This window comes from Chenopodium album, chromosome 3, assembly GCF_948465745.1.
Source record: "Chenopodium album chromosome 3, dcCheAlbu1.1, whole genome shotgun sequence".
Taxonomy (NCBI): Eukaryota; Viridiplantae; Streptophyta; class Magnoliopsida; order Caryophyllales; family Amaranthaceae; genus Chenopodium; species Chenopodium album.
This window is the reverse complement of record NC_137836.1, coordinates 79,061,719-79,087,859: the sequence shown is the minus strand read 5'-3', so window position 1 is coordinate 79,087,859 and position 26,141 is coordinate 79,061,719. Positions and strand designations below refer to the sequence as shown.

General features: G+C 35.8%; 3 protein-coding genes across 3 annotated transcripts; 1 reads left to right on the top strand and 2 right to left on the bottom strand.

Moving 5' to 3' along the window:
• The first annotated feature begins 735 nt into the window (after nt 1-735).
• On the top strand, nt 736-9,357 carry LOC145624367 (exocyst complex component EXO84B-like). The gene is made up of 7 exons (XM_081677385.1): nt 736-1,228; nt 2,895-2,992; nt 3,870-4,920; nt 6,505-6,993; nt 8,034-8,219; nt 8,535-8,671; nt 8,892-9,357. The coding sequence occupies exons 1-7, from the start codon at nt 1,076-1,078 to the stop codon at nt 9,052-9,054; spliced, it is 2,277 nt and encodes a 758-aa protein (XP_081533511.1). The 5' UTR covers nt 736-1,075; the 3' UTR covers nt 9,055-9,357.
• A 1,015-nt stretch (nt 9,358-10,372) lies between these two features.
• On the bottom strand, nt 10,373-17,084 carry LOC145624366 (mitochondrial import receptor subunit TOM40-1-like). Its single transcript, XM_081677384.1, has 11 exons — nt 16,767-17,084; nt 16,174-16,255; nt 15,952-16,051; nt 15,748-15,843; nt 15,589-15,639; nt 14,806-14,871; nt 14,479-14,580; nt 13,179-13,247; nt 13,010-13,093; nt 11,672-11,767; nt 10,373-10,764 (listed from the first exon to the last, which is right to left on the bottom strand). Exons 1-11 carry the CDS (start codon nt 16,897-16,899, stop codon nt 10,708-10,710), a joined length of 936 nt encoding a protein of 311 aa, XP_081533510.1. The 5' UTR covers nt 16,900-17,084; the 3' UTR covers nt 10,373-10,707.
• A 3,444-nt stretch (nt 17,085-20,528) lies between these two features.
• LOC145624365 (tyrosine-sulfated glycopeptide receptor 1-like) lies at nt 20,529-25,035 on the bottom strand. The gene has a single exon (XM_081677383.1). The coding sequence runs from the start codon at nt 24,029-24,031 to the stop codon at nt 20,774-20,776; it is 3,258 nt and encodes a 1,085-aa protein (XP_081533509.1). The 5' UTR covers nt 24,032-25,035; the 3' UTR covers nt 20,529-20,773.
• Nucleotides 25,036-26,141: the final 1,106 nt, after the last annotated feature.

Here is a 26,141-nt window from a genome sequence, read left to right as displayed (position 1 = left end):
TTTGTAATTTGTAATATTTGGACCAAAAAATCTATCATGACGATTTAATACTACGTGCAATTGTGCATAGATTCACTAGTTTAATAAAGGTGAATCATGTTGGTTTATTACTTAATCCTTATTATTGCAAATCCTCTCATGTGATTGTTGCAAATTCATGTTCTTATCCTTCTTCATAATTAGAACACCTAAATGACACAAGAAAATCAAAAGGAAGGGAAAAAAAAAAAAAATCAAATCCTTCTTCCTCCCATTGTCCCCCTACATGCATTTATAATCGTCAATTTACCTCCCACAAGAAACCCTTTCCACATTCTTAGATGTCGAAGATTGAAGAGGGAAAGTTAGTTTTCTTTTACTCCTTTGAATTTCATGAAGGAGCCTTGAATTCGATCCTCAATTCCTAATCAAACATAATTTGGGAGACTTTTCTTATTCTTCATATTCCCATTTCCCATACCTTAAGCTAACTGCTCCGAGCACCTCAACAAAGTTCATACTACGTATATCGATAAATTTTATTCATTTGTGTCAAAAAAACGAGATCGAACATGGCTACTATTTTATAAACCATAAATACAAAACAATTTGACACAAAAATAATTTCTAAAAACGTTCGTAACTAATTACACAATTTTATAATCCGTATTTCTTGAATCAAAATAATAACAATAAATAGATTTACAGTCCGACCCCACTTTTGGGATTAAGGCTTTGATTGATTGATTGAAATAGATTTACAGTATTTTTAAAAAAAATCAGATAAAAAAGAAAAGAATGTCCGAAATGAAATAATTGATGAATAAATGAATGAAATCATACTCTTCCTGCCTGACTGACCTGTCTTTCTCCACCAAACCAACCAACTCCACCACCTCCTTTTAGAGAGAGAAATTCGCCGCCGATTCTCTCTCCTCCATTTCTCTGCTACTTTCTCTCTCCTCTTTCCTCCATTTCTCTGCTACTTTTTCTCTCTCTTTCAATCCGATCATCATCATCATCTACTCTAAACCCTAATTTCCGACGAATTTCACCTTAATTTGGGGGATCCGATCTGAAGGAAGCTTCAATTTCAATGGCGGCGGTGAAGGTTCCGAGGTCTCGAGGTCACTCCGGTGCTCCGGCGAAAGAGAATTTGCCCAAACTTGAAGAGAGTTTAAACGCGTTTCGGAATGATAGGTTTGATCCTCAGTCGTATGTTCAGTCCAAATGCTCTCTTAATGAGAAGGTAATTTGATTTTTGTGCTTAATTTGTGTTTAAGTTCTTTAATTTTATTCTTAATTTGTGTTCATTTCTGTTGAAATTAAAATTTCGAGTTTGTCAGAAATTGTGATTTTCTTGTTTTTATTTATTGTTTATTTGAAATGAGAAGAAAGAGAGGAATTTTAATTTGTTTTTAATTAATTTTTAGTTGATAATGAAGGATGAACAAATGATAGAATGATGATTGATGGATAGTCTAAATATAGGAGGAGTGCCGAATTGCCGAATTTAGTAGGCTTATTGCTGAGATTATTGGATGGGAAGGGGAGGGCGTGTCTGCATTTGAAGGACAATCATGATGAGATTATTCTAAAGGGATGTACAAGAAACCATCAAACCAAGGTAGTTCTAATTTAGGAATTTTAATACACAGCAAAGGCGCCGATTCCTCTTAAGGGAAAGGGAGGGTTGTCTAAATACTAGGGACAATCAGGATAAATTTAAGGACTGTACAATAACCCAAGGTAGTTTTATATTTGAAATTTTAATAGACAGCTAGGTGAGGATTCCTTTCTTATTTCGGCATGTATGGTTATGGTTTTTTTGCTGTATGTAGAAAGACATTTTGGGATGGAAGTAAACTGATGAGATGTGTAATTCATTTTAGGACATATATGAAGGTGCTAATTGTCTATTTTGGGAATTGATACAAACAATCATTTCAATTCCATGAAACAGTAAGCTGGTTACTAAGGATGATGTCAAATTTGTGAGTGTACTGTAGTTTCTTGGTAAAACCTTACTAGGTGGCATGTTATTTCACCCAAATTTATCATTAGTTTCATTCTTGTAGGATGCCATTCGGCCATTCCTCATCAAGCTAACTGAGAAATATGATAAAAAATTGTTCTTGAACCCCCATAAAGAATGAGTTAATTATTGGGGCTTTGATCACTAGAGTTAGACAACTTCAACAGCTAGGTTTGGTCATTGATAAGCTGGGAATGACAGGAGTAACAAGTTCATTCGATGTGAAGCTGTAGAAGGTACTGACAGCAATAGAAAAAGAGAGCAAGGGAGGGGTTTGTATCCTCCACACTCCAATTGAAACACTTCCTTTGTTCTTTTATAAGTGCTAAACAGGAGACAATTTGTAAGGCTCCTAAGACTAGGAGAAAAATAAAACTAGGGACCTATGTGTGTTTGTGTGTGTGTGTGAGAGAGAGAGAGAGAGAGAGAGAGAGAGATGCAAATAAGGTAATGTTGCAAAATATTCTCGGAGCTTATTCAAAGGAAAGCGTGTCAAGTTAAGTGAGAAATATGAAAGAAAATTTGTTCTCGAACCCCATTAAGAACGAGCCAAACTTTCCCTTTTATGGACTTCTCGAGATGGAGCTAGGCTATGTTTTTAAGGATCTCTTTGCTGAGTTCCTTTTAGCTAGAAGTAAATTTTCCATTGTGAAGAAAGGAATTTTCTAAAATTGGCTTTTGATTGGTAGCACTTACCAGTATCATATAAGTTACATTTTCATAGGTCATTGGAAAAGTTATGTGAAAAGTAGATTGTTTAGAGATTTAGACTATACTGTTAGTTATTAGACTTGAAGTTTGTGTTAGCGTGTTGCCTTTCTAGTAACTACAATATAATATCATTGTGATGTAACGACCTTATTCTGTGCTTTTAATACAGGAAATAAAGCACTTATGCTCATATCTGATGGATCTAAAAAAGGCATCTGCTGAGGAAATGCGAAGAAGCGTTTATGCAAACTATACAGCTTTTATTCGGTGAAGACTCTATCTACTGAATATTGAACTGCTGTCTGCTTCTACTTTTATTTTACACCACTCTCTGACATTGTCTGTTAGCTTGTCTCATTTCAATCATCTGAGCGATGTGATTTTAAAAATTAGTTGTCTAATTACCAATGAAGTTGACAGTTGACTTTACATTTGTACAACTGCTAAAATATTTTCACTTCTACAGTTGAATTTTAGTAACCAGAATTTGATAGTGTGTCTATGGTTCTGTGCTTATATAACCATTTTTGACCCCCAACCATGCACGAGCTCTTCTGGATTGTATTTTTGGTGGATGAACATGTTCACCCTGCATTCCTTCCCAAATGAAGGAGAAGAAAGAGGAACAGAAAAGTGGGAAGAGCATGTTGATGTGTTTTTCATTTTGGTGGTCTTAAATTTTCTGTATATCATCCTCCCTTTTCATTAGATGATTGTTTGGTACGGGGAACTGGTTTCCATATGCTATAATTCCTATCACAACAAAAAAATTGTTGGCTGTTGCTGTTGGACTAATTGTGATTGTCCTGAGTTTTTTTTTTTTAAAAAAAAAAAAAATAATAAAGATTTTATTTAGTTCAAGGAATCTCACAATGTTTAGTTAGTGCGATATAGGTTCTGAGACACGAGCAAGGAAGGCCTCTTTCTCTATTAATTATCTCTTTTCTATGTTTTCTTTCTATAAATTGCTGTTTTTCTTGGATGGAGAGCTTCCTGAAAAATCTTTTAGCATTATTTTTTAGCATGACATGCATACTAGCACAGCTTTAACCCTTGTGGCTTGTAATATTTGATGAGATAAGTTCTGTAAATTTAATTCTCCAGTTTGTCCTGGTAAACTTAACGGTCAGGGTTTATAATGCAGTACATCAAAAGAAATTTCAGATCTAGAAGGGGAGCTTCTTTCTATCAGAAACCTTCTAACCACTCAAGCAACTCTTATACATGGGCTAGCTGAAGGAGTCCACATGGAATCATCAGCAGTATCTAGTTCTGAAGGACATGTAATGAATGGTATCAGTAACAGTGAAGAAAGGGAACCTTCGGATCTGGAAAAATGGTTGGTTGAATTCCCTGATCACCTTGACGTATTATTAGCTGAAAGAAGAGTTAATGAAGCTTTGACGGCCCTCAATGAAGGAGAGCGTGTTGCCTCTGAAGCCAAGGAAACTAAAACACTCAGCCCAGACGTGATCACTTCCCTTGAATATGCTATTAAAGAACGTAGGCAGAAATTTGCTGATCAGCTAGTTGAAGCTGCTTGCCAACCTACTACTCGTGGTACTGAGCTACGTGCTTCTGTATCGGCTCTTAAAAAACTTGGCGATGGTCCTCGTGCTCATACATTACTTCTCAGTGCACATTTACAACGATACCAGTATAACATGCAAAGTATACGTCCATCAAGTAGCTCGTATGGAGGAGCCTACACAGCTGCTCTTTCCCAGCTGGTCTTTTCTGCCATTGCTCAGGCAGCCAGTGATTCTTTGACCATCTTTGGTAGCGAACCTGCCTACACTTCTGAGTTGGTAACATGGGCTACCCAGCAAATAGAAGCATTTGCTCACCTCGTGAAAAGGCATGCATTAGCTTCATCAGCAGCTGCAGGAGGTCTAAGAGCAGCTGCCGAGTGTGTTCAGATAGCTTTAGGCCATTGTTCACTATTGGAAGGCCGTGGTCTTTCACTATGTCCAACTCTGGTGAAACTCTTCAGGCCTAGTGTTGAACAAGCAGTGGATGCTAATTTTAAAAGGATAGAGGAGAGTACTGCTGCCTTAGCTGCGGCTGATGATTGGATTTTGACATATCCACCAACCGTTGCACGTCATTCTGGAAGGCCTTTGAGCACAGCTAACATGGCAGGATACCAGTACAAGCTTACAAGTAGTGCTCATCGGTTCATCTCGATGGTCCAGGTGAGTGATTTCTGGTTCTTGAATTTTATTTGAAATTAGCCTAATGAATATTATAGTTCTTCTATTTCACTACCTCAACAATAGCCAGCTGTGTTGTTGGAGCCTCTCATGTGGAATTTAGCACCCCTTGGTTTTTCATTCGTCAATGTATGATTGAAGGAATGTTAGGGAGTGATCTTGACAAAAAGTTTGTGACATTAGGATCATATCTTAACTTCAGTGTTCATGTTTAAGAGTGGCAACATTCTATTAGGGTCAATTTGTGCAACTCTATGTAGAAACACGGAAATGTATGTAGAAAAGTAAATATTCCTATTAATAGGAAAAGGGGAAATATTAATTTTAATTACAAGAATTTGTCAGTTTTCTTTTTAGGAATATTGGAGGCAGTAATTGTTGTCTAGATTTAACTTAGAATATTAAAACCAGAAAGAAAAGGATGATGTTGATGATTCAATCTTGAACAACATTAATTTATACTTCCTTCGTTTTTTTGTAGTTGACATGTATTCCTTTTTAGGAAAGTTCTTTTAGTTGACATGTTTCTCTTTTTAGTAAGTTTCAAAATGTCTAATTCCTATTTTACCCTTAAATAATTTTAGGTTGGTGTACAGTTTTGTGGGTAAGGGGTATTATTGTATTGTAGCATCATTTGACACAGCTCCTTTAAATGTTTACCTAAATGTAGTGTGAACTTATAAGAATTGGAGGAATTATTACACAAAGAACTACCGTGCCAGACTTCTAGTATTTACCCTCTCCACCTCCTTGGGGTCTTTGGTATTTTCTTACCATACCACTCTCCATCAGTGAAAAAGTGTTTTTTTTTTTTTATCACAGTACTAACTTTTTCTGGATGATTATGGAGGTCTTATATCCTGTTTTCCATGTTGTTTGGTAGTTGTTTGAATTGACAAGATATAATGAATTGAAGCGTACTGCATTAGTTATTAAGAATGGATGCTTGAAATTTTACTACGTAGTTTGTGTTATCTTCCATCCAGCGAGTCATCTAACTTATTTCTCTAGCTAAGAAGAAAAAAAGAGAGAGTCTTCTTTAACTGGAGTAAATGTTTGCATGTTGTTCAGATTGTGGTAGGCTGTAAGCAATGAATTAAGATTGAGGTGTCAAACCTTTGTGTTGACGTGAACTCTCGGGATTATATGTGAAAATTGTAACTAGAATGACTTGTAAAGTGGAAACTTGTCTACACCTAAATTTTTTATCCTTATGGGATTATCCAAAAAAAATTATAGATAGAGGCGATAATTAGTTCTCAATCTTTTCCTTAAGCTTGGTACTAAAATTGATGGTGAAAGAATTTGATTTACCTGAATCCCTGTGCCCTGAAAACTAGAAATTAAAAGATGTGTATTGTGGTTCCTTCTTCATGAAAGGTTTAACCAATGTGTCTTCTCAACATCTGTTTTAAAGTTTGTATTGTTTTTACTGTTACCATGGACTGGATCTCTATTGGGTTGTTGTAATCTTGCTGAATCCTTCTCTTGTCGCTATCTAAGATGTTTCTGCTGTTTACAACAAATAATTTAGCTTCTGACAACTCTGAATACTACAACTTGCAGGACTTCTTTGAGGATGTGGGACCACTTCAGAGCATGCAGTTGGGAAGTAAAACATTAGAAGGTGTTTATCAGGTATTTAACTCGTATGTAAATATGCTTATAAAAGCATTGCCAAACTCCCTAGAAGAAGAAGCAAATTTTGAAGGATCTGGAAGTAAAATTGTTAGAATGGCTGAGAATGAAGCCCAGCAAATTGCTTTACTTGCAAATGCATCACTATTAGCTGATGAGCTACTTCCTCGTGCTGCCATGAAATTTTCTCAAAATAATCAATCTGATTATGATAAGCAAAATCGCCATCCTGAGCTCAGAGAATGGAAGAGAAGACTTGTAAGTTTAGTTGATAGGCTAAAAAATAGTTTCTGTCAGTTCCATGCTCTGGATCTTATTTTTACAGAAGAGGGTGACAGCAATCTTACTGCTGATATGTACTTGAGTATGGATGGAAGTGCAGAAGATATAGAATGGTTTCCGTCTCCAATATTCCGGGTAATGTTTTTTATTTTATTATTTTTTTTTTCTTTCAATTGCAGCTGTCTTGTGGCTCCTGTTTATGTTTCATATATCTGATGTTACAGACACAACGGTAATTCAATGTGCCTCTTTATCTTCTTATTTCTCCATTCGTCTGTTAGTGTTTGGGGACTGTGTTCTTAGGTTTTTGACAAGTATTTTAGTGGCCACATGTCATAGGCATTTTGGTTGCTACGTGTTATGAAATGCTTAAAGATTCTTTTATTCATATTTTTGTATTAGTTTCGCTAAAGCAACATAACCTCTCCCACCCCTTCTCTTAGGATTCCTCTTATTATACAAGTGATAATTGTGTTTGTGGAATAAGATTGCCGATAACCTGGTGTGGTCAACATTTATTGGTGATAACGAAAGTAGAGAACATGACTGGATTCAATTGTCTGCATTTGGTGCTACAATTGTACAAATGCAATCATGATGTATATACCCCTTCTACCTGAATATGACGATTGACCTACAAGGTTCAATATATTTTATCTGCCCCAAATATATTACTAAAAAGTATTAATATCAGTAGCTTATCACTTTTTACAGAAAACCTTTTCATTGCAAAATTTGTATGCATATAATGTGGAACATTTTCTTATTTGTAAAGTAGTCCGGAGTCTTCCATCTTGGCACCTTTTTCTTTTGATGTATCTAATATGGTTCATTCAGAAGCACCTTTTTAGGAAGTTGATGTTGTTTGTCTGAACATACATTCTACATTTCCAGATGAATATGGTTATCTGCATTTGCATCTTGTAAGTTGTCAATTGATGTTGCCCTTTAGCTTCTAATCTAGTACATGAGTCTAGATTTTATCTGTTGAGTTGTACGAATGGTTTTGAATAATTGTGATATCGCTTGCTATTTTATTGCTTTGGGGCCACAAGCCAAAAGGAATTTTAAAGAGTGATTTGGCAAAGCTCGTTTGCATTTAATTAGCTTTTCTGTGGAAAATTTTAAACAAGAGATGTATTAATTTTACTTACCCTGATTTAAATGTTTTATAGGAACTTTTCTTCAAACTCAATACTATGGCTAGTATTGCGGCAGAGATGTTTGCGGGCAAAGAAAGATTTGCTACATTGCTGATGATGAAACTAACTGAGACTGTCATCTTATGGTTTTCTCAAGACCAGAGCTTCTGGGATGATATTGAGTGTCCTAAGCCTTTAGGCCCTCTTGCCCTTCAACAGGTACAGAAGCTCAATTCTGAAGCTTCTTCCCTTTAAGATCTCGTGTTCTCGACTCTGTTCTCGTTTTCCTAATGTCTCGAATCGAATTATATCCTGAAATATTACCACAGTAGGCTTGGTATCCTTTTGCTGCCTTTTGAAAGATCTTGTTAAAACTGTAATATGATATTTGTTCTGGGACAAGGAGAGTTGCTTCTCACTTGTTTTTATTTTCTTTGTTAAGTTTTTAATTTAGTTGTCTTATGCCTTCTGCAACTTTTATTCCCTTTGTTTTCAGAAGATAAATGTGACATATTTTCCCTTTGAACATTGCAGCTCTACTTGGATATGAAATTTGTCATCTGCTTTGCTTCCCAAGGTCGTTACTTGTCTCGTAATTTAGTCCGTGTTATCAATGAGATAATATCCAAAGCTATAGCAGCCTTTCAAGCAACTGGCAGAGATCCATATAGGTAAGTTCTTTGTGATGACTTTTTTATGTTTTGGTGTTTTCAGTCTCTTTACCTACCCTATGTATCCTGTCCCTCATGCTAAAAGAAATAGGCAGATAGATATTTACTTTCTAAACCACTAGCTTGTGCATCTACCTCTGAGTCCCAATCGCTTTATTTGTTAGACATGTCAATTCAGTAACATTGATTTATTTATATTCCTCTTAATTATTATGTTCAGTGTACTGCCTGAAGACAATTGGTTTAATGACATCTGTCAAGATGCAATTGAGCTACTGAGTGGGAAGCCGCGAGAAATCAATGGAGAACGCGATCTGAATAGCCCAACTGCTTCTGTCTCTGCTCAGTCTGTTTCATCGTTCAGATCTCATGGGAGTTCTTAGCAGCAGAATGTTGCTCATTTGTACATTTAGACTTGAAATGGGAGCTTCCAAACTTTACCAGCAAATATTTGTTCATAGTATGGTTGAAAATCTTGTGTCCCCCCTTTCCTTCTCATTTTTTCGACCTTCTTATTATTTTGGCATGATGACTCGTAATTTTGTAGATCAATACCCACAGTAGCCTTCAGGTTAGAAATTCTGTCTTCTGGAAACATGTAATTACATGCAATTTGATTATAAATCTAGTCCTATTCTTTGAATGCATTTTTTATATGAAAGGTACACTTCGTCTGTTTCCAACAATATGTTTGTAATCTTTAGTGTACTTACTCAAGTTGCACGAGACCTTGGCACCTTGTAAGGCTGACTCCAAAAACGAACACAATCCACTGGCAATATGCCACAATAATCAGCCAATTGTTCTCATCTTCGGCAAATCTTTTTACAATCATCCAATCGTCTTTTGTAGATCTTAGTTCCATTTGTTCCATTATTTTGAAACTCTTTCATCTATTTATATTTGAAAGCTCAATATTGCTTCATTAGGTGGTTAGCACAAGGCTGGTATCATATCTTAATTCACGACTTATTAGTCAAAAAGTGCAAATTGTCTACTCTTTAGGTTTAAAGTAATAACTGGGCATATGGATTGAACTTTGACACTAATTTTCTTTTAAAGAACTTGTCTTATATGTAACAGCTCCTATTCTAGGATTATATGCAAGAAATGCGAAAGACACTACAGATTAGGGAGTGGGGGGCAGTCATTAGTTTGATCCCAGCCAACACAGGGCCGTGCAAGATACGCTCTGGCAGGCCAATCTGTAGTTAGGTATATAATTTTCATTACCTCTTTAGCCTTGAAAACCAGTCCAACCAAGCTTGGCTTTTGGATGACATTAGATGACTTGTGTTATTGTGTTACTGCTTACTGGTAGGCGCGGTAGCATTTGATTCATCTTTGATATGAGGTAGGGTTATAAATCGCCGTTATACGTATTAGCACTATTAGGGATTAGGCTAGTCCAAACCCATACCAAATACATAGTGCCAAATTGTGTTAAACTGTCAAAGGTTAATGTACCAATCCTAGTCCGACTATGATTTAAAAGTTATTCAAAAAATAGTCCCTAAATTGTTAATTTATTGCCTTAATCTGATTTATTGTAATTTTACAAATGCTGTTGAAAAAACGCTACTAACCGGGTTTTGGTGGAAGAAACTTGGGGTAAGGGATGAGCAAAAAGTTAATAATAAATGCATCTGCATTTCTTTAAAAGGGAAAGAAAGAATAAATTGTGAAATTGTACAGGTTGACGAAAAAACTAGTCTCGACTCCGCAAGTGGTTTATTAGCCAACATCACTGGAACTTCAATTGTTTGCAATGATGATGAAGGCCATGGGAGAGAGAATCTTTGACTATATGGAATTCTAAAACAACTCTACTCGCTAGAAGAGTACTTATGAAACAGTATTCTCGGCCCCAAAAGGTGTAAAATGAGACGAATATAATGCCCTATGAATCAGTATCTTTGAATATAAGAGTACAGAACTGATTTCGACCAAGAAAACAGAACAAAAAAATCCATCCTCCAAAACTGGATATTGCTCCTAGTAGTAAACTTTGAAAGTTGGAATTGGACCTCCATGTTTTACTCCCCAACAGTAAAACCAAAACCAAATTTGTAATCTTTCTTCTTGTGATCGAGCTGCAAGAAAGTAGGTCACAGTCAAAAACCTTGCAAGAGGATCAAGCTAAAAAATGCATCTCCCGAATTTTAGTGCGACTAAATAGATGAAATGGAGTTGTAAATCCAAAGCACTTCAATAGAAAGCACCCGATCACAGAAAATCTAATGCTTCATACAAATATGTAGTCACATGCTAAAACCGTTCCTTTTTTCACATCTATGGTGTAGATACACAAAATTTAGGAGAATAGAAGAGTGTGTGGGTAGTGTAAGAAATAATTAGGCAACAGAGTAATGTAAAGTAGTGACTATGTAAGAAAAAGTAGAAAAGAAAGTGCTGAAAGTAGAGTTTGTGTCAAAACATAAGAGAGTGTTGCTAGTGGGGTAGAATGGGAAAAAAAAATGCCAAAATAGGAATAAGTAAGTGACCAAATAAATAGGAACAGATATAGCATACTATTTTTAATTCCAGAAAAATTCACATTTCCTGGAGTATTAACAGATTATGATTATACTTCGAAACATATTACAACTACTGTTCAAATAGGAACAGATATAGCATACTATTTTAATTCCAGAAAAATTCACACATTTCCTGAAGTATTAACAGATTATGATTATACTTCGAAACATACTACAACTACTGTTCAAATTGGGGAGGAAATTATTATGAAGAGTATATTAGTGAAGTTTTGGTGAAACCTTAATCATAAGGGGGTGGGAAAATTATTAATTCCAATGGGAGGTAAAAAGTTCAAAGCAGTGGCAGTATTTCCTTGTAATTCAAAACCACACAGATAACAATGACACTAAGTTTTCCAAACCATTCTGAAGGACATCAAAGAGGAGGTTTCAACTAAAAACAGATTTACCAAGGATGCAGACCTAACATGTGATAATCTGGCATTTAAATTTAAGACCTCACCTCTGCAGAAAGTAAAAAGGTTAGACCCAGATTGAGTCTCTCCTCAAGAAAACCAGTAACACAACCGTTGGAGTCTATCTTCCCTCTAACACGTGCCTGCAGAGGAAATATAGCAAAATATGTAGTAAGTTATACCTTCCAGTTCAGAATTAACAAGATAAATTACATTCCTTGTAGTTATTATTATCATAATCTCGAATGTCCTTAACAAGGATCAAGCCTAGGACAATGAGCTGAGAGGGTTCAAACATACAAAAGCATTTACAGTGTGATCAAAGAGTTTTTTGCCACTATAATTTACATTTCAGCTAGTTGTTTGATTTTGGCTATTATACGCTAATGGCACTAAATAGCTAGTTTGAAATCTTTTCTATAAAACCTTTCTAAAAAACACACCTAATAAAGGGGCAATGCAAACACATTTTATTTTAGCTTTACATCCATAAAATTTAGTTATAGCAAAGGAAGAATACACTTGTCTTCAAATATCTCACTCAGATTTTTTTTTTGCTTAAAGAAGCTTCCCATTAATTTTGTCATTAATCCATATAAGTGTTTACACACATCATACTTTTAGTCAAAGATAAAATGAGTCAAAACCCTCGATTATATTCACAGTCAGCTTGATGACTTGACTGCTTCTCGAATTCTTGATGCTTATTCTTAAGGGAATATCTATTCATTCTGTGTCATTTGTTTTTTACCTTCTGCTTTTGTATTAAAGTCTGCCAGTATCTCCTAAGACACATCTTTAACCTTTTCTCCTAAGCCATACCTGATGGCAATCTTCTATATAGATTTATACTAATATGTATCAACAAAAAATCCTTCAATACTTCATTTAATAAGGGCATTAGGGGAGATAATAAAACTTATGACTACGTATTATTTCTGATATCTATAAACGAGAATCAATGTATTAAATTAAACTATGGCAAGCATGAAGAATGTTAATGGTGATTGGATCCTACTCTGATCTTACACAGTGATCAGCTGCTTCATCAATACAATGTGTAGCTCTTCTATAATGAAATGACATTCAATTAGTGGTCACAAGAACAAGACACCAAAAGAACAATGACAACAATTAAGACCACAAGGCTCTAGCTTCTACTCTTTACGATAGAAGTTTGATGATAGTTAACCATAAATGTTTATACAGATTCCCACTAATTTCATTGATGAAACAAAACAATCTGTAATCAGATCAATGACAAAGTCCAATGACAGGAAAAGAACGAGAACTTTATGTGTTGATGATAACGTATGTAATGCATTTTTGTTCAGATAATGCTATTGAAGAAGCACTAGATCAAGACACTGAGATTAAAATATTACCTGACGTAGCACTGCATCATAACCTACTGTAGCTGTAACATCCTTTGACATATGGTTGTATGAAAATTCAGTTGCGAAAGAAAGCTGTATCATACAAATGGCGTCAGGCTTCAAAAACTTGTTATAAGTGTCTCTAAAGATGACACAACAGCTGGACCAAATTTCTTACCTTTTCGGATACCTTCTGGACATAACTAAGTGCAACCATTCCTGTGCTAGCCACTTGTCCAGTAGCAACCTGAATGGTAGCAAAAAAACATTAGCTCTAATACATCATGTACAGTCGATTCTTAATGAAGGTGATAGGTACACTGTGTCTGCAAATTGACAGGAATGAAGATAGGAACAGAAAAGGCCCACCGAGGACATAAACAAGCAAACTCTCTCCTTAGACTGCAGACTCATCTGGCAAATTTTACATCCAATTTTTACAGCCACCTTAACTTTAATATGTTGTATTAAAATGTGTGCACCAACAAAAGGTCCATTAATAGATGGAAAACCTGAAACTGCCCCACAATCCCCCCCCCCAGGTCTGAGGCCCTGGCTATCCTACTATTTAGTGCGACTTTTTTCCAATCAATAATTATTACTACGTATTAAAGAGTGTTCACAATTACATGTTTGTTACCTATGTTAACCTAACATTTAGAGTACCCATCGGACATGGGTAAAATGCAAGTGTCAAAACTTGACTATCCTGTTCTATTCACCTTATTTTTACTTATTTCAGGGTTAATAATAAGTTGTGATAAGGGTTAATAAGGGCTACCCCAAGTTTAATTTATAACTAAAATAAGTTCTAATAAGTTTAGATAAGTTCACATAAGTTAAGATAAGTTAAGATAAGATCAGATAAGTTCATATCAGTTAGAATCAGGTGAATAGAACGCACCCTATATTTACACCTAAAACGATAATCAAAAATAAAAAATTCATGCTATTTGGTCCAAAATGAAGTGTCATGTGTAATACAGCTACAGTGATATCCAAGTTTTGAGGATTGGAGTATATGTCATGATAACGGAAGGGGAAATGCAAACTCCTAGAAACATTATTTGTCATAAGCCATTTTTCTTTTTCTTTTTCTTCTTTTTTTAATGCAAAATCTTATGCTCATCTCTAGGTTTGGACAATAGCTCTATCTTACCAAACACGCTTTCCAATTTAACCAAAAAAAAAAAAAATCAAACGGAACAGCACATTACATAAACTTGGAAGTTGGACCTCTTAGACAATACAAGTTTATGGACAAATTCATCATATGCAGACTCCTGAATATGAGAGTAACATACTTCCTGAATCGCAACTAAAGTTGTGAGAATTCTATGTGGATTTCAACATAACTGAAGATGTATGAAGGCAAGGTGGAGTACCAAAACATAAAATCATAACATAGACCCAAAAGTTTTAAGGCCAAGATACAAAACTGAACATGTAAAAATTCATGAAAGTCAAAGTCAAATTACCGTCTTGTCATTATTGTATCGAGCAGCATAACCAACACCAGATTTTCTATGCTGACCAGTCCAGAAAATTTCACCACCTAGAGAGATATTTGGGGTCACACTCTGCATCCCACCAGTCAAAGGAAAAGAAATTATCAAAAAACCACTTCATCCATATAAATAATTTTAAAAGAGAATAAAAAAAAATTGTTAAGCAAAGTAAAGGTAAATGCACGACTCAAGCAGCAAACACTTTGATACAACAGATAAATCTTTGAAACATGATATCAATTCAGTACAGAGGACAAGAATATTGCAAATATGTTTATTACAGCTCAACTTATTTACCTGTATGTAATTTGCCCCAATAAGTGTACCACTGCCTAGTTGAAGCTGAGCCCTGTAATCATTTCCCTGCCATTGAAAATCGTGTCCAGAAAACAAAGAAATGAGCATTACTCATGGCATAAATGATAGAAACTTATTCAAATTGCTTAGCTCAAAGTTAGCAATAAGAATTGAAAACCAAAAGTAGAGAAGAATCAATATCCTGCACATTTAGCTTCAATTTCACATGAATATAGGACAGACTATGATTCAAATAGAGGAAGTGACTGCCACAGAAGACAAATGGCCTATTATGTGTAACGTGGGAGGTAAAAGAAAATTGTGGATCAATATGAGGGCTTCATGGAAATGCAATCAAGCACAAATACACTGTAAACAAAAGATACTTGCCTAAAAGAGCTGGTTATTTGCACAAGCATTTTATTGAAAAATGTGTGGAATAGTCATAGACAGACTAAAACAATATGCAACTTAGAACACACACTAGGTAACTGAGGCTAACAGCAAATTTCATATTCGTGAGGACATTTTTGTTTCCAATCACACTGAAATCAATGCAAAATAAGAGCATTCCTAATATGAACCTTATATCCTGGTTGTAAATACCCAGACAGACAATCTCTCAGAAAAATAGCATGCACAAATAGGCTTCATAGTATCAAATTGCTTTCCCAAAGAAGGTCCATATGGTATATTGTAGGGAAAACCTTTTTCCTATAGAGGATAGGTTGATATATCTATTACTACATAGTAAAATAAATTTGGAAAGTATATAGGCCTTACCTTGTAATCAAAAGTACCCATCCCTTGAGACTGGTGAGGCTCGCTTGACAGCTGGAAAAAGATTACCAAACCTTATTCATCAATCTCAAAAACTTATCAGCTGTCCATATGAAGGTTTATGGGAACCATATACTAGAATAACATAATATGGAAAATTACCATAGCATTTCCCTTCAAAGTTAAATTATCTGTCAAATCACACTTAAGCCTTGCATTTAGTCTACCGTCGTGTGAAACCCTTCCAATAAGCATCAACTGTAAGAAACCATCAATTAAACAAGTTATTGCAAGGCATAAAAGAAGACATCGGTGCTAAATCATATATTCCATCCTCTTAATCCTTTATGATTGATTTTAGCTAACCTTTGGGTCTAGAAAGTTAGCACCAAACTCGTAGTTGGCAGTCGGGATTTTAATAGGTTCTGGGTTTTGAGAGGGAACTTCTATCGGCCCCATCGTCACACTACAAAAAAAGTAACAAGCAAGACATTAGACAGCCGGAGTTGTAACAACCTAAGAAACCTATCAGCACTAGCAGAGGGGGATTGATAAAAGTAAGCATAACAGAAAACTAGCTTGAAGTACCAGTGACTAAGGAAAAATTTTGGGCTAAGGGCTTTAGTAAAGTCAAAGCGCATCCCTTCAAAGACTTCTGGCTTCAGAGACACTGTAAACAACCAAAGAACACAAATTTATGATTGTTAGCCAACCAGCTCCTTCACCGCATATCAATTACAACACTGAATCTCTAAACACATTGAACATTAAGCAACTACACTGTCTCAATCAATCATCATTAACTCGATTCGCCAATATGGGAGATCAGCAATAAGATTCAACCCGCATCCAAAATTAGAAGATAATCATATAGCAAACACCCAATTCAGCTGAAGAACAAGTATCTAATTCCAATGAGCACAACACACAGTGAAATCAAATAAACACCCACACTCCAACTAAAATTGAGTAACAATGTCAAAACAAGATTCAAAATCCTGACTTTAACATTCATAATACAATACTTCACTAGTTAATGTATTCTAAAACACCCAGAAAAACCCAGAAATAATACATCATCAAAATAACGAAAAACATAATTACCCAGTAAAACTAACCTAATAATGAAATTAAAAAACAAAACTAGGGCTCATTGAAATGGGTAAGTCGAGAATACAAACTCAAAGATTCACGGTGAATTTCTTCATAAGGCAGAGGACAAGGGAGATTGCCATAATCAACAACTTCTTCAGTCTTAGGAAGTTCAGTAGGATTGGCCGCCATTGCTGGACCTGTTGGAGGAACTCCTGCCATTTCTAGTATAATGAAATCAAATCTTCACAATATTATTCCTGATTAATTCAAATTTATTGTTGAATCAACAAATCAGCAATCAAAAACTCCTCTCTCTCCTCTCTATGAAATAGAGATCAAAACATGGGTCGTAGAAGAGGGTTCAGGGAAGAGAGAGAAAGAGAGAGAAGATTGGGAAGAAAGAAAAAGGGTTATGGAGACGAAGAAGGGCTTTAGGAGGGTTTTGGGTCTCATTTTTCAGGGTTCGGGTTGATCCAATGATTCGGGTTATTCATTTTGTGGGTCGAATTACCATTTTTGCATACACGTCTTATTTCCTTCATTTCTTTTTAATTGACATGTTCTTTAGTCACATTTGCCAATGCACATATTCAACCGTTATTCACTTTAATTACCGATTTTCAAAAAAAATTAAAGGTTGATATTTTGAAAATATACCTCGTGACGAATCTAACAAGACTCCACATGATTATATTTTTCATTACGTATAAATCACAAAATACGGTCAAAGGGAAGTGTGTGAATAGTGCTAAAGTCAAAGCGTGTCAACTAAAAAAACGGAGGTAATAAAATTTAACTTTTTTTTCATCATTTTTCATGAGAAATTTTGATTTTTAACTTCATGAATAAAATACGTTAATTACAAATTATGATAAATGCTTTGTCGTATTGTGTAGGCAGCCATAATAGGAGTTACTGGTACTTTGTCAGTGTTATAGCCTATAAGGGTTACCCGGTCAATGTTAAGTGAATACTTCGTTAGTTTTATGTAGGTTAGTCGATTAGTGTTACATGGGTTACTCAATCAATGTTTTAGAGGTTACTTTGTTCTTTTACTAATGGTAACATAATGTGGTAAGCCGCACACAAAGCGTGATGTAAATAAATAGGCGTGAAAATGTTTTTTCACATTTAAAAAATAAAAACTTTTAAATTAGTACTATAACACATATTTTTTTTGGTGCGCAATATAACATATTTTAAAAATTGATTTTACCACAATTAAACCGTTTTCATGTAAAATTCCATGGAGTAGGGTCCATATACCATAGTGCCACGTGTTACCATGTTATTAGTTTAATAAACTCAGGAAAAAAAAATAAAGATCGTAATACTAACTCGACCATCCCATCACCACCGCCACCCATTCCCCACCTAACTTGGGCGACCACCGGCCTGACCTTTGGCACACCCCCTCTTATCAAAACCGACGCCGAGGAAAGGTGGTGGGTCGTCTTGAGGGGGATGAGGTGGGCCGCCGGTTAGGGTGGGGGTGGTGGTCGTCGTCGGTCAGGGTGGTGGTGTCAAGGTGTTAGTGATTGGTAACAAGAGGGAAAATAGTGGTGAAATAATAAGGGCATAATTATCCATTCATACAAAATGTTGGCAGTTTTAATAATTTTTTATGACGGTTTTTTCGTTTTAAAAATCCCTTTGGGTAATTGCCTAATTGGCGATCCATCTCCAACTCTACATCAAGAGGCCCAGATAATTGCAAATTTGCAACACTTTCTCATCTCGGTCGATGCTCGCGCCTTTTCTTCTGAATGCCAGTATGTTGTCTCTCTTTCAAACGCATTCAAATTCATACTATTTCTGCTTCATTCATGCTTAATTATGGCTGCATTCAATCTATCATTGCACTTCATCACTTTTAACATCGCTTTCTGCTGCTGGTTTTCGAGAATTTTACTTCAAAATTTCAATTTATCTGTTAGTTTAATCTTCTGAGTTTTGACGCATTCTATTTGATAGTCAAATAAGTTTGATAGGGTTTAATTTGCTAGTTTTTTATGTGAATTTTTGCTTTTTTTTTTCCTTGGAATTTTATAGCTTGATTTTGAAATTCCGTAAATTTGATTGAGTATAATTAATTTGTTCTGCAAATTTAGGGCTCGCACTTGTACTTAACACTTATTAGGTTATACTGTTATAATACCTTAGAATTGCAATTATTTCAGATTATATTGGCCTTAGAATTGGTGTTTTTTTTTTTTTTGAACAATAGCAATGAAGGGTTTGAGAGGTTAAAATGTGTGCAATCATACCTTTAAATCATGTGATAAAGAATATATGCAAATTATCTTTCTCATGGTATGTTTTGTGAAAAGAATATCATCATGAAACCAGACCTTTAAATCATGTGATAATGAACATAAAACATCGGATACGAAGATACGAATGAGAACGGTAACTATGTTTACTAGAGTAACATACACATAAGTACAAAGAAGTACAAAGTAAGACGGGAAAGAGATAAGAGAGATTTTCATATTTATGGTGAACTGTTTGAATCCTAACCAACAATCGAATTCATAAGGATTTGACAAGTTTTTAAAAAGCTGTATTGTGCCTTACGAGTTAAAATTTTTGTTCAAAGTTTTCTTAGGGGTAATCTTTCCTAATACTTCTTTCGTAATACTTACACCTCTTAACCAAGACATTTAAATGCTTCTCAGATCTTTTTAAAGAGCATTGCTCCCACCTTATCTCTGTACTTGTTAATATTATGTCTTCTTGTATGGTTGAACACCCAACTGAGCATCCTCATTTACCTAGCATAATATTACGGGCTTTAGGCCACTAAATTGGCTAACACTTTGAAGGATAGCTGACCTCGTTTCTACACAATATGGTTTCCCCTTAAATTTTAATGGAATATTCTTAGCTGACATAGTTCTTAAGACACTGCTCCATTTAATTAAATCAACATGGACATCGCAAGCAATGCCTTTATCAGTCTTGTCGTTACCTTGAATGATTGTCCCTAAATATCTGAAATTCTATTCTTTTGGTGTAGCATCTCTTTCAATCTTAATCTGAAGTTCCATGGTATCTCACCTTTTTCCTGAATTTACACTTCAACTTATCAACAAAGTTCTAGTTATCCGCTTTGATGGGCCTTGCATGGTAGGACACTTGATGGGTGTAAGTTTTTGTATGAGGTATCCAGTATCTTTGACTTTGGGTTAAAATATCTAACTTACAAATTCAAGTTTGGAGAGTCAAAGTCTAAATAGCTTCCTGTTAGTCTCTGTCTCTGACCTCACTTTGAATCTATTCATGGTCAGTTTGATTCTTTCGGGATAATTTCCAAGTAGGATGGATTATTGGCTTTGCTGCTTTCAATTGCTGAAACTTATTGCACCATTTACCCGCACTTTTTAGGAAGCACGAATATGGTTTCTTAGCTCGAAAGTTGAAACTATTAGAGCTTCATAGACTCTAAATTTTGTTTGTGCTAATTTTATAGTTGATGGAAGATATATTAGTTGTTTATAGAGGTGAAAGGTAGGAGGCCCTATTGATTGTTTAAGGTCCTCCCTTTTGGTCCAGTAATCAGTACGACGACTGTACTCAAACATGAAGCATTTAGTTATGCATCCTTATAATCTGCTCAAAACTGTCTGAGCCTTAGATATGGGAATACTTGCATTTTTGTTTGCCTGTGAAGAGATATCTTGTCCTGGAGTGGCTTATATTGTGAAGTGGCTTATATTGTCCTGGAGTGGCTTATATTGTGGAGTAGCTTATATTGTGAAGTGGCATATATTGTCCTGGAGTAGCTTATATCGTGAATTATCAAATGTATATGTGTATATGACATGTAAAACTTTTCTAGAGGATACTTGCAAAACTCTGTGATTTATTTTTCTACATAATGTGCATCTCTGCATTTGAACAATGTGTTTGAGAGTTTCTGATTGTATACAATTTTTACTCACAAGAAATAGACTTTGTAGTTTGTACAAAGAGATTTCTGGCTTCTGGCACAATCAGCCAGTATGCTTCCCTATCAAGCGTAGCAAAAATCTTGCATAACATTTTAAAGTAATATAAAACCAGATGGTCCGCTGCAAAGCACTGAGAATTGTCACCTCATTTCTACTGGACAATCTTGCTCAGACCTGGGTGTCTGTGGATAGGACCTTACATTCTTGAGCTGATCGACAACTTCGTTGATAGTTGGCCGTACCTGAGGGTTCTGGTTAACACACTTACAGGCCACTTCAAGCACCTGTAGCATTTCTTGCTCATATCCTTTGCCTCTCAGGACAGAATCATATATTTCTTCATGTTTTCCTTCATTTTTCAATTGTTGCACCCATACAACTATTTCTCTTGATGCCTTTGATTTGGATACCTCTACAGGCCTCTTCCCCGTGAGCAGTTCAAGCATTACAACACCAAAACTGTATATGTCGCCTCTTAATGTGGCTACCCAAGCCTGTCCATACTCTGGTGGAATGTACCCAAGGGTTCCAACGAGCTCGGTTGTAACATGAGTTGCATAAGGGAGAATGAGCCTGGATAATCCAAAATCAGCAACATGTGCTTCAAAGTTCTCATCAAGAAGGATGTTACTTGACTTTATATCACGGTGCACAATGTGCGGTTCACAGATTTGGTGCATGTAAGCCAGCCCCTTACCTGCTCCAAGAGCTATTTTCAACCGCAGTGGCCAATCAAGTTGGGATGGGCCATTAGGGTTCTCATGCAACCAGTAGTCAAGGCTTCCATTTTGCATGTAGGAGTACATCAGTAGCCGAAGACCATCATGGACACAATATCCTAGCAGAGAAACCAGGTTTTCGTGTTGGGCCATTGATAGAGCTTCCACCTCTGCTTTGAATTCTCGTTCAATCAGACACATATCTCCTGAAAGCTTTTTGATAGCAAGCTTAGCTCCATTGTTTAAGGTTGCTTTATAAACCAAACCGAATCCTCCACAGCCAATGATGTTTTCCTGGTTGAAATTGTTAGTGGCTTTCAGTATGTCCAGTATTGTCAGATCCTTGATCTCAGTGGTATAGCTTGGGAAGACCATTACTAGACTGGTATCTTTGCCTACCTCTCGGGAGCTGGAGTAACCGGAATTCATTTCTGTTTCAAACTTGTCATTGTCACCCCCTGGAAGGATCCTTCTCTTGGACATTATCCAATACACCAGAATCATGAACATGCATGAAAATCCTAAGCAGACACCAAGGGCAACTCCCAACAACAGTTTCTTGTTTAGGCCTTTGCCACGAAGAGACTGACGTGCAGTTCCTGCGATTGATGGGTCTGAACAAGGATGATGCTGTAAGACTCGACCACATAACCCTGGATTCCCTAGAAAGCTAGATTCTGTGAAAGTGTCAAACTGACCTCCTGTCGGTATTGAGCCCTCTAGGTTGTTGTTGGAGACATTGAACTTTGATAAGAAATTCAGGCTTTGCAATGATGCTGGGATTTCTCCAGTCAAATTATTCTGAGAGAGGTCTAGCTGTTCTAGGTTTGTAAGATTTGAAAACTCTGGTGGGATGCTGCCTGTGAATTGGTTTTCACTGAGATCCAGTACATGAAGATTCTGTAGCTGACTTATTTCAACTGGTATTTTACCACTGATTTTGTTGCCCTTGAGGTATATTGCTGGAGGCAGGTTTGCAAGCTGGTTGTATTGCTGTGTGCTTGCATTATTGGGGGCGACAAAGACTGGGAGCTCAAGGTAACTTCGATTTAACTTTTCAGCAACCTTCTCTGATAACAGCGCTGGCAGTCTGTTGAGTTGCTTCGGATATCCTCCTGTTAGAAGATTGTTCGACAAATCCAGGTAGAAAAAGTTTGGCAGAGTTCCAATCCAGTCAGGAATTGTGCCTGTGACTTTATTGAATGACAAGTCCAGAACCTCCAGACTCTTTATATGTACGAGCCACTCTGGAACTTTCCCCTTCAGCTCACATCCTCCAAAAGCGAGAACTTGCAGGTTTTTGAATTCATCTGCCCCTATGAAGCTCTTATCACTAGGCATAACTTCATTATAAAAGTTTTTGGACAGGATAAGGGTGGTGAGGCTCCTGCAACCCCCAAAAATCTTGATTGCATTCGACACATTGGTGAAGGTATTGTTAGAGAGTGAAAGGAAAGTTAAAGATGGTAAAGTCACGACATTAGGTGAAATCGGTCCTGTTAAGTGGTTGGTGGCTACTCTGACTGCCATCAGTGATTTGCATGAGAATAAGCTCTCTGGCAAATTTCCCGTGAACCTATTGTTACCAAGGTCAAGTATTTGGAGTTGGACTAGGCTTGAAAAATCAAGTGTAGAGATGTTACCTTGCAGGGAATTGACTCGTAAGATAAGCTTTACGAGTTTTGTGCAGTTCATCAAGGATGCTGGTATGGAACCACTGAAATTGTTTATGTGAAGGTGCAATTCCTCCAAGTTCGAGAGCTTCCCAACATCCAGAGGGATCATTCCAGAAAATTGGTTTGAGAACAACTCGACGACCTTGAGGTTGGTAAGGTTAAGCATACCTTCTCCAATGGTTCCGCGTATGCTATTCGCAGGCATGGACAATTCAAGCAGCGACTGCAAGCTGTAAATGTCATCAGGAAGTAATCCGGTCAGAGAATTAAAACCTGCTCGGAAAACTTGGAGTCTGGTGCATCTGCCTAGTCCAACAGGAATATCTCCATCAAAATGGTTGTTGGAGAAATCAAGGGTTATAATCATAGGAGAAGTGGTACATACGGAAGAAGGAATCTGACCAGATAATCCATTATTGCTGGCATTAAAACTGGTCAAATTCGATCCCGAAAAAAACCAAGCAGGCTCAATCTTTCCATGAAATTGATTACTTGAAATATCAACAACCTGAATGGCAGAAGGGAAACTACCATTCAGCAAAAAAGATGCTGACAAGTTGCCATCAAAACGATTCGAGCTAACATCAATGATCTCAAGTCTATTCAACGAACTAAAAATCCCTCTAGGGAGGAACCCAGAAAGAAAATTATGAGAAACATTAAGGTAAGAAAGACTTGTAAGGCTCTCAAACGAAACCGATATATTGCCTGTCAATCCTCTCCTAGGTAACGACAGCCATACAACCCGGCCCTTATCATCGCAACGTATTCCTTCCCAGGAGGAGCAGCAATCAGAGACAGAACTCCAATTAAGTGGACCAAAAGAAGAGGATACCGAATGAGAGAATCTAAGCAGTGTTTGTTGATCGTTTCGATGACAAAGCTGCTGCTGCTGCTGATGGGAGAATGTGAAGGAATATAACAGTAAGATGAAGATAAGATGGTAACAAGAACAAGTACTAGTTTGAGAAAATGAAGGGTGATGAAGAAACTCAACAAGCATGGCTTAAAGAATGAAATTAAATTTTTGGTAAGTATGTAAGTTTGTTGTAAGTGTGATTAATTGAATGTTATTGTTGGTAGTAGGGGACAGTTTATTTTGGTATGGTTTAATTCAGCTGTGATTGATCAGAAAAACCAGAAGAAGAAGAGGACGTGAAGATGGGTGCTTGGTCCAGTCATGTGGGCTTCCACTTCCCATGTTTGTATGCTTACCCATCTTCAACTCTTTGCTCTAAGGTCAGAGAATTTTAATCATATTATAAAATTTTTATAATATAATATGGAAATAAAATCAAATTAAATAATTTGATGTTGATGTGGATTTCTTTTTATTTCTATGTTTTAATTAAAAAAAATTTGAAAAGATTAATATATTTTGTATTTGCCAAAAAGAAAAAAGGTTACAAGAAAGCGTTTACTTTTAGGGCGGCTATGTGGAGGAGAGTGGACTTTGATTAAAAAAGATGGGATTTTTTTTTAATTTTTTTTGGGGTTAAGATTAGGGGTGTATAAAATAATAGCAAGGAAGATTTAGGAGAGAGAAATAGAGTTAATATGATGAGTAATGATATAGAATTAGTAGTGATAAAAATTGATTAGGTTATGGATAGTGGGCATCAATTTGGAATTATTTAATACTTGTATATGGTTATTATAATAATAATAATGATGGTTATGATAACAAATGTCACACTATATAGTATAATTATTATTGATGATGAAAATGATATTTGGGGTATTGGCAATGACATAATACTTTGAGGAGAGAGTGCTCTTGTTAATAATATTCTTTTTGAAGTCTACCATCTTTGTTTGTTTCCCATTTTGGACCCCCCACTTCCTTTAATTTTTTTTTTCACCCCCACCTTCAATAGCATCATACACACGTTTTTGGTAGCTTGTGGGCAAAATCATAACCAATATTGACTCTCATATTGTTTTGTGAAAGCCGGAGAGTATCCTATATTCCTATATATATGTATGCTCTCCCCTTTCCCTAGTCACCTTTTTTTTATCCGGATTTTTATTTGGTATCAATCATATCATCGATGAATAACGAGGGAGTTAATTTCATGAAATTGAGAATTTACGACAGAATCAGGAGTTATTTGGTATATAAATATTTTATTCTTAATTATGCATATTTTCCATTTTTGCTTGACTTTTACTAGAAGAGTCTTTAAAGATTTATGAAGTCAATTTTAAATATAATTGCTTCTAGCAACCCCTTTCTTTATAATCATGCAAATTAATCATCATAATACATCATGTTTTTATCACACGCTTAATATTCTGTTGAGTACTCCTTTCACATATGTTAGAGAAAAAATCGAGGAGTTTGATAGATGAATCAGTATAAAATAGGTTATAAATTTTGGTGATTGGTTGAAAGGTAAAATTGGTTGTGTCATGTAAGCTATACAATAGTTTGTACTTGATTATGTTTGTAATTAGTGTTAGGCTTGTTTTTTCCCAAGGATTTTTTTAAAAAATAGAAATAAGTTCTTTGTGTTGAAATATACATGTATTGTATAGTCTATATTAGATTATTTTAGTTGATTATACGATACAGTTTGTCTTATAGTGTTCATAGCATAGATCCTGTGAATTGCAAAAATACTAAGATTTAGGGCTCCAATCAGTTCAGTTTAGCTCCAATCAATTCAGTTCAGTTCAGCTCTTAATTTTCCTCTCTCATAAAATATTCATTTCAGCTCATCTCAGTTCAGCTTCAATCAGTTCACTTCATCTCCAACCAGTTCAGTTCAGTTCAGCTCAATTCAGTAAATGTGAACAGGCTCTTAGCTCAACCCAAAAAAAAAAAAAAAAGAGGAAAATTGTTCTGTGTACCCCTAAGGATTTGAAAAATACACCACGTACCCCTGAAAACTTCCAAATGCACCGTGCGCCCTTGAGGTTTGTGAAAAATGCACCAAATACCCTTATCATCTAACAAAAACACATATCATTGACTTATAAAACTAAAATCATAAATTAAGTTTATTTGATGATTAAATGTTTTAGTATTACAATAGAATTATACTGTAATAATTTAATATAATTTGATGTTTAGGGGTCTCAATCTAACAAAATTTACATTTTTTACAAGT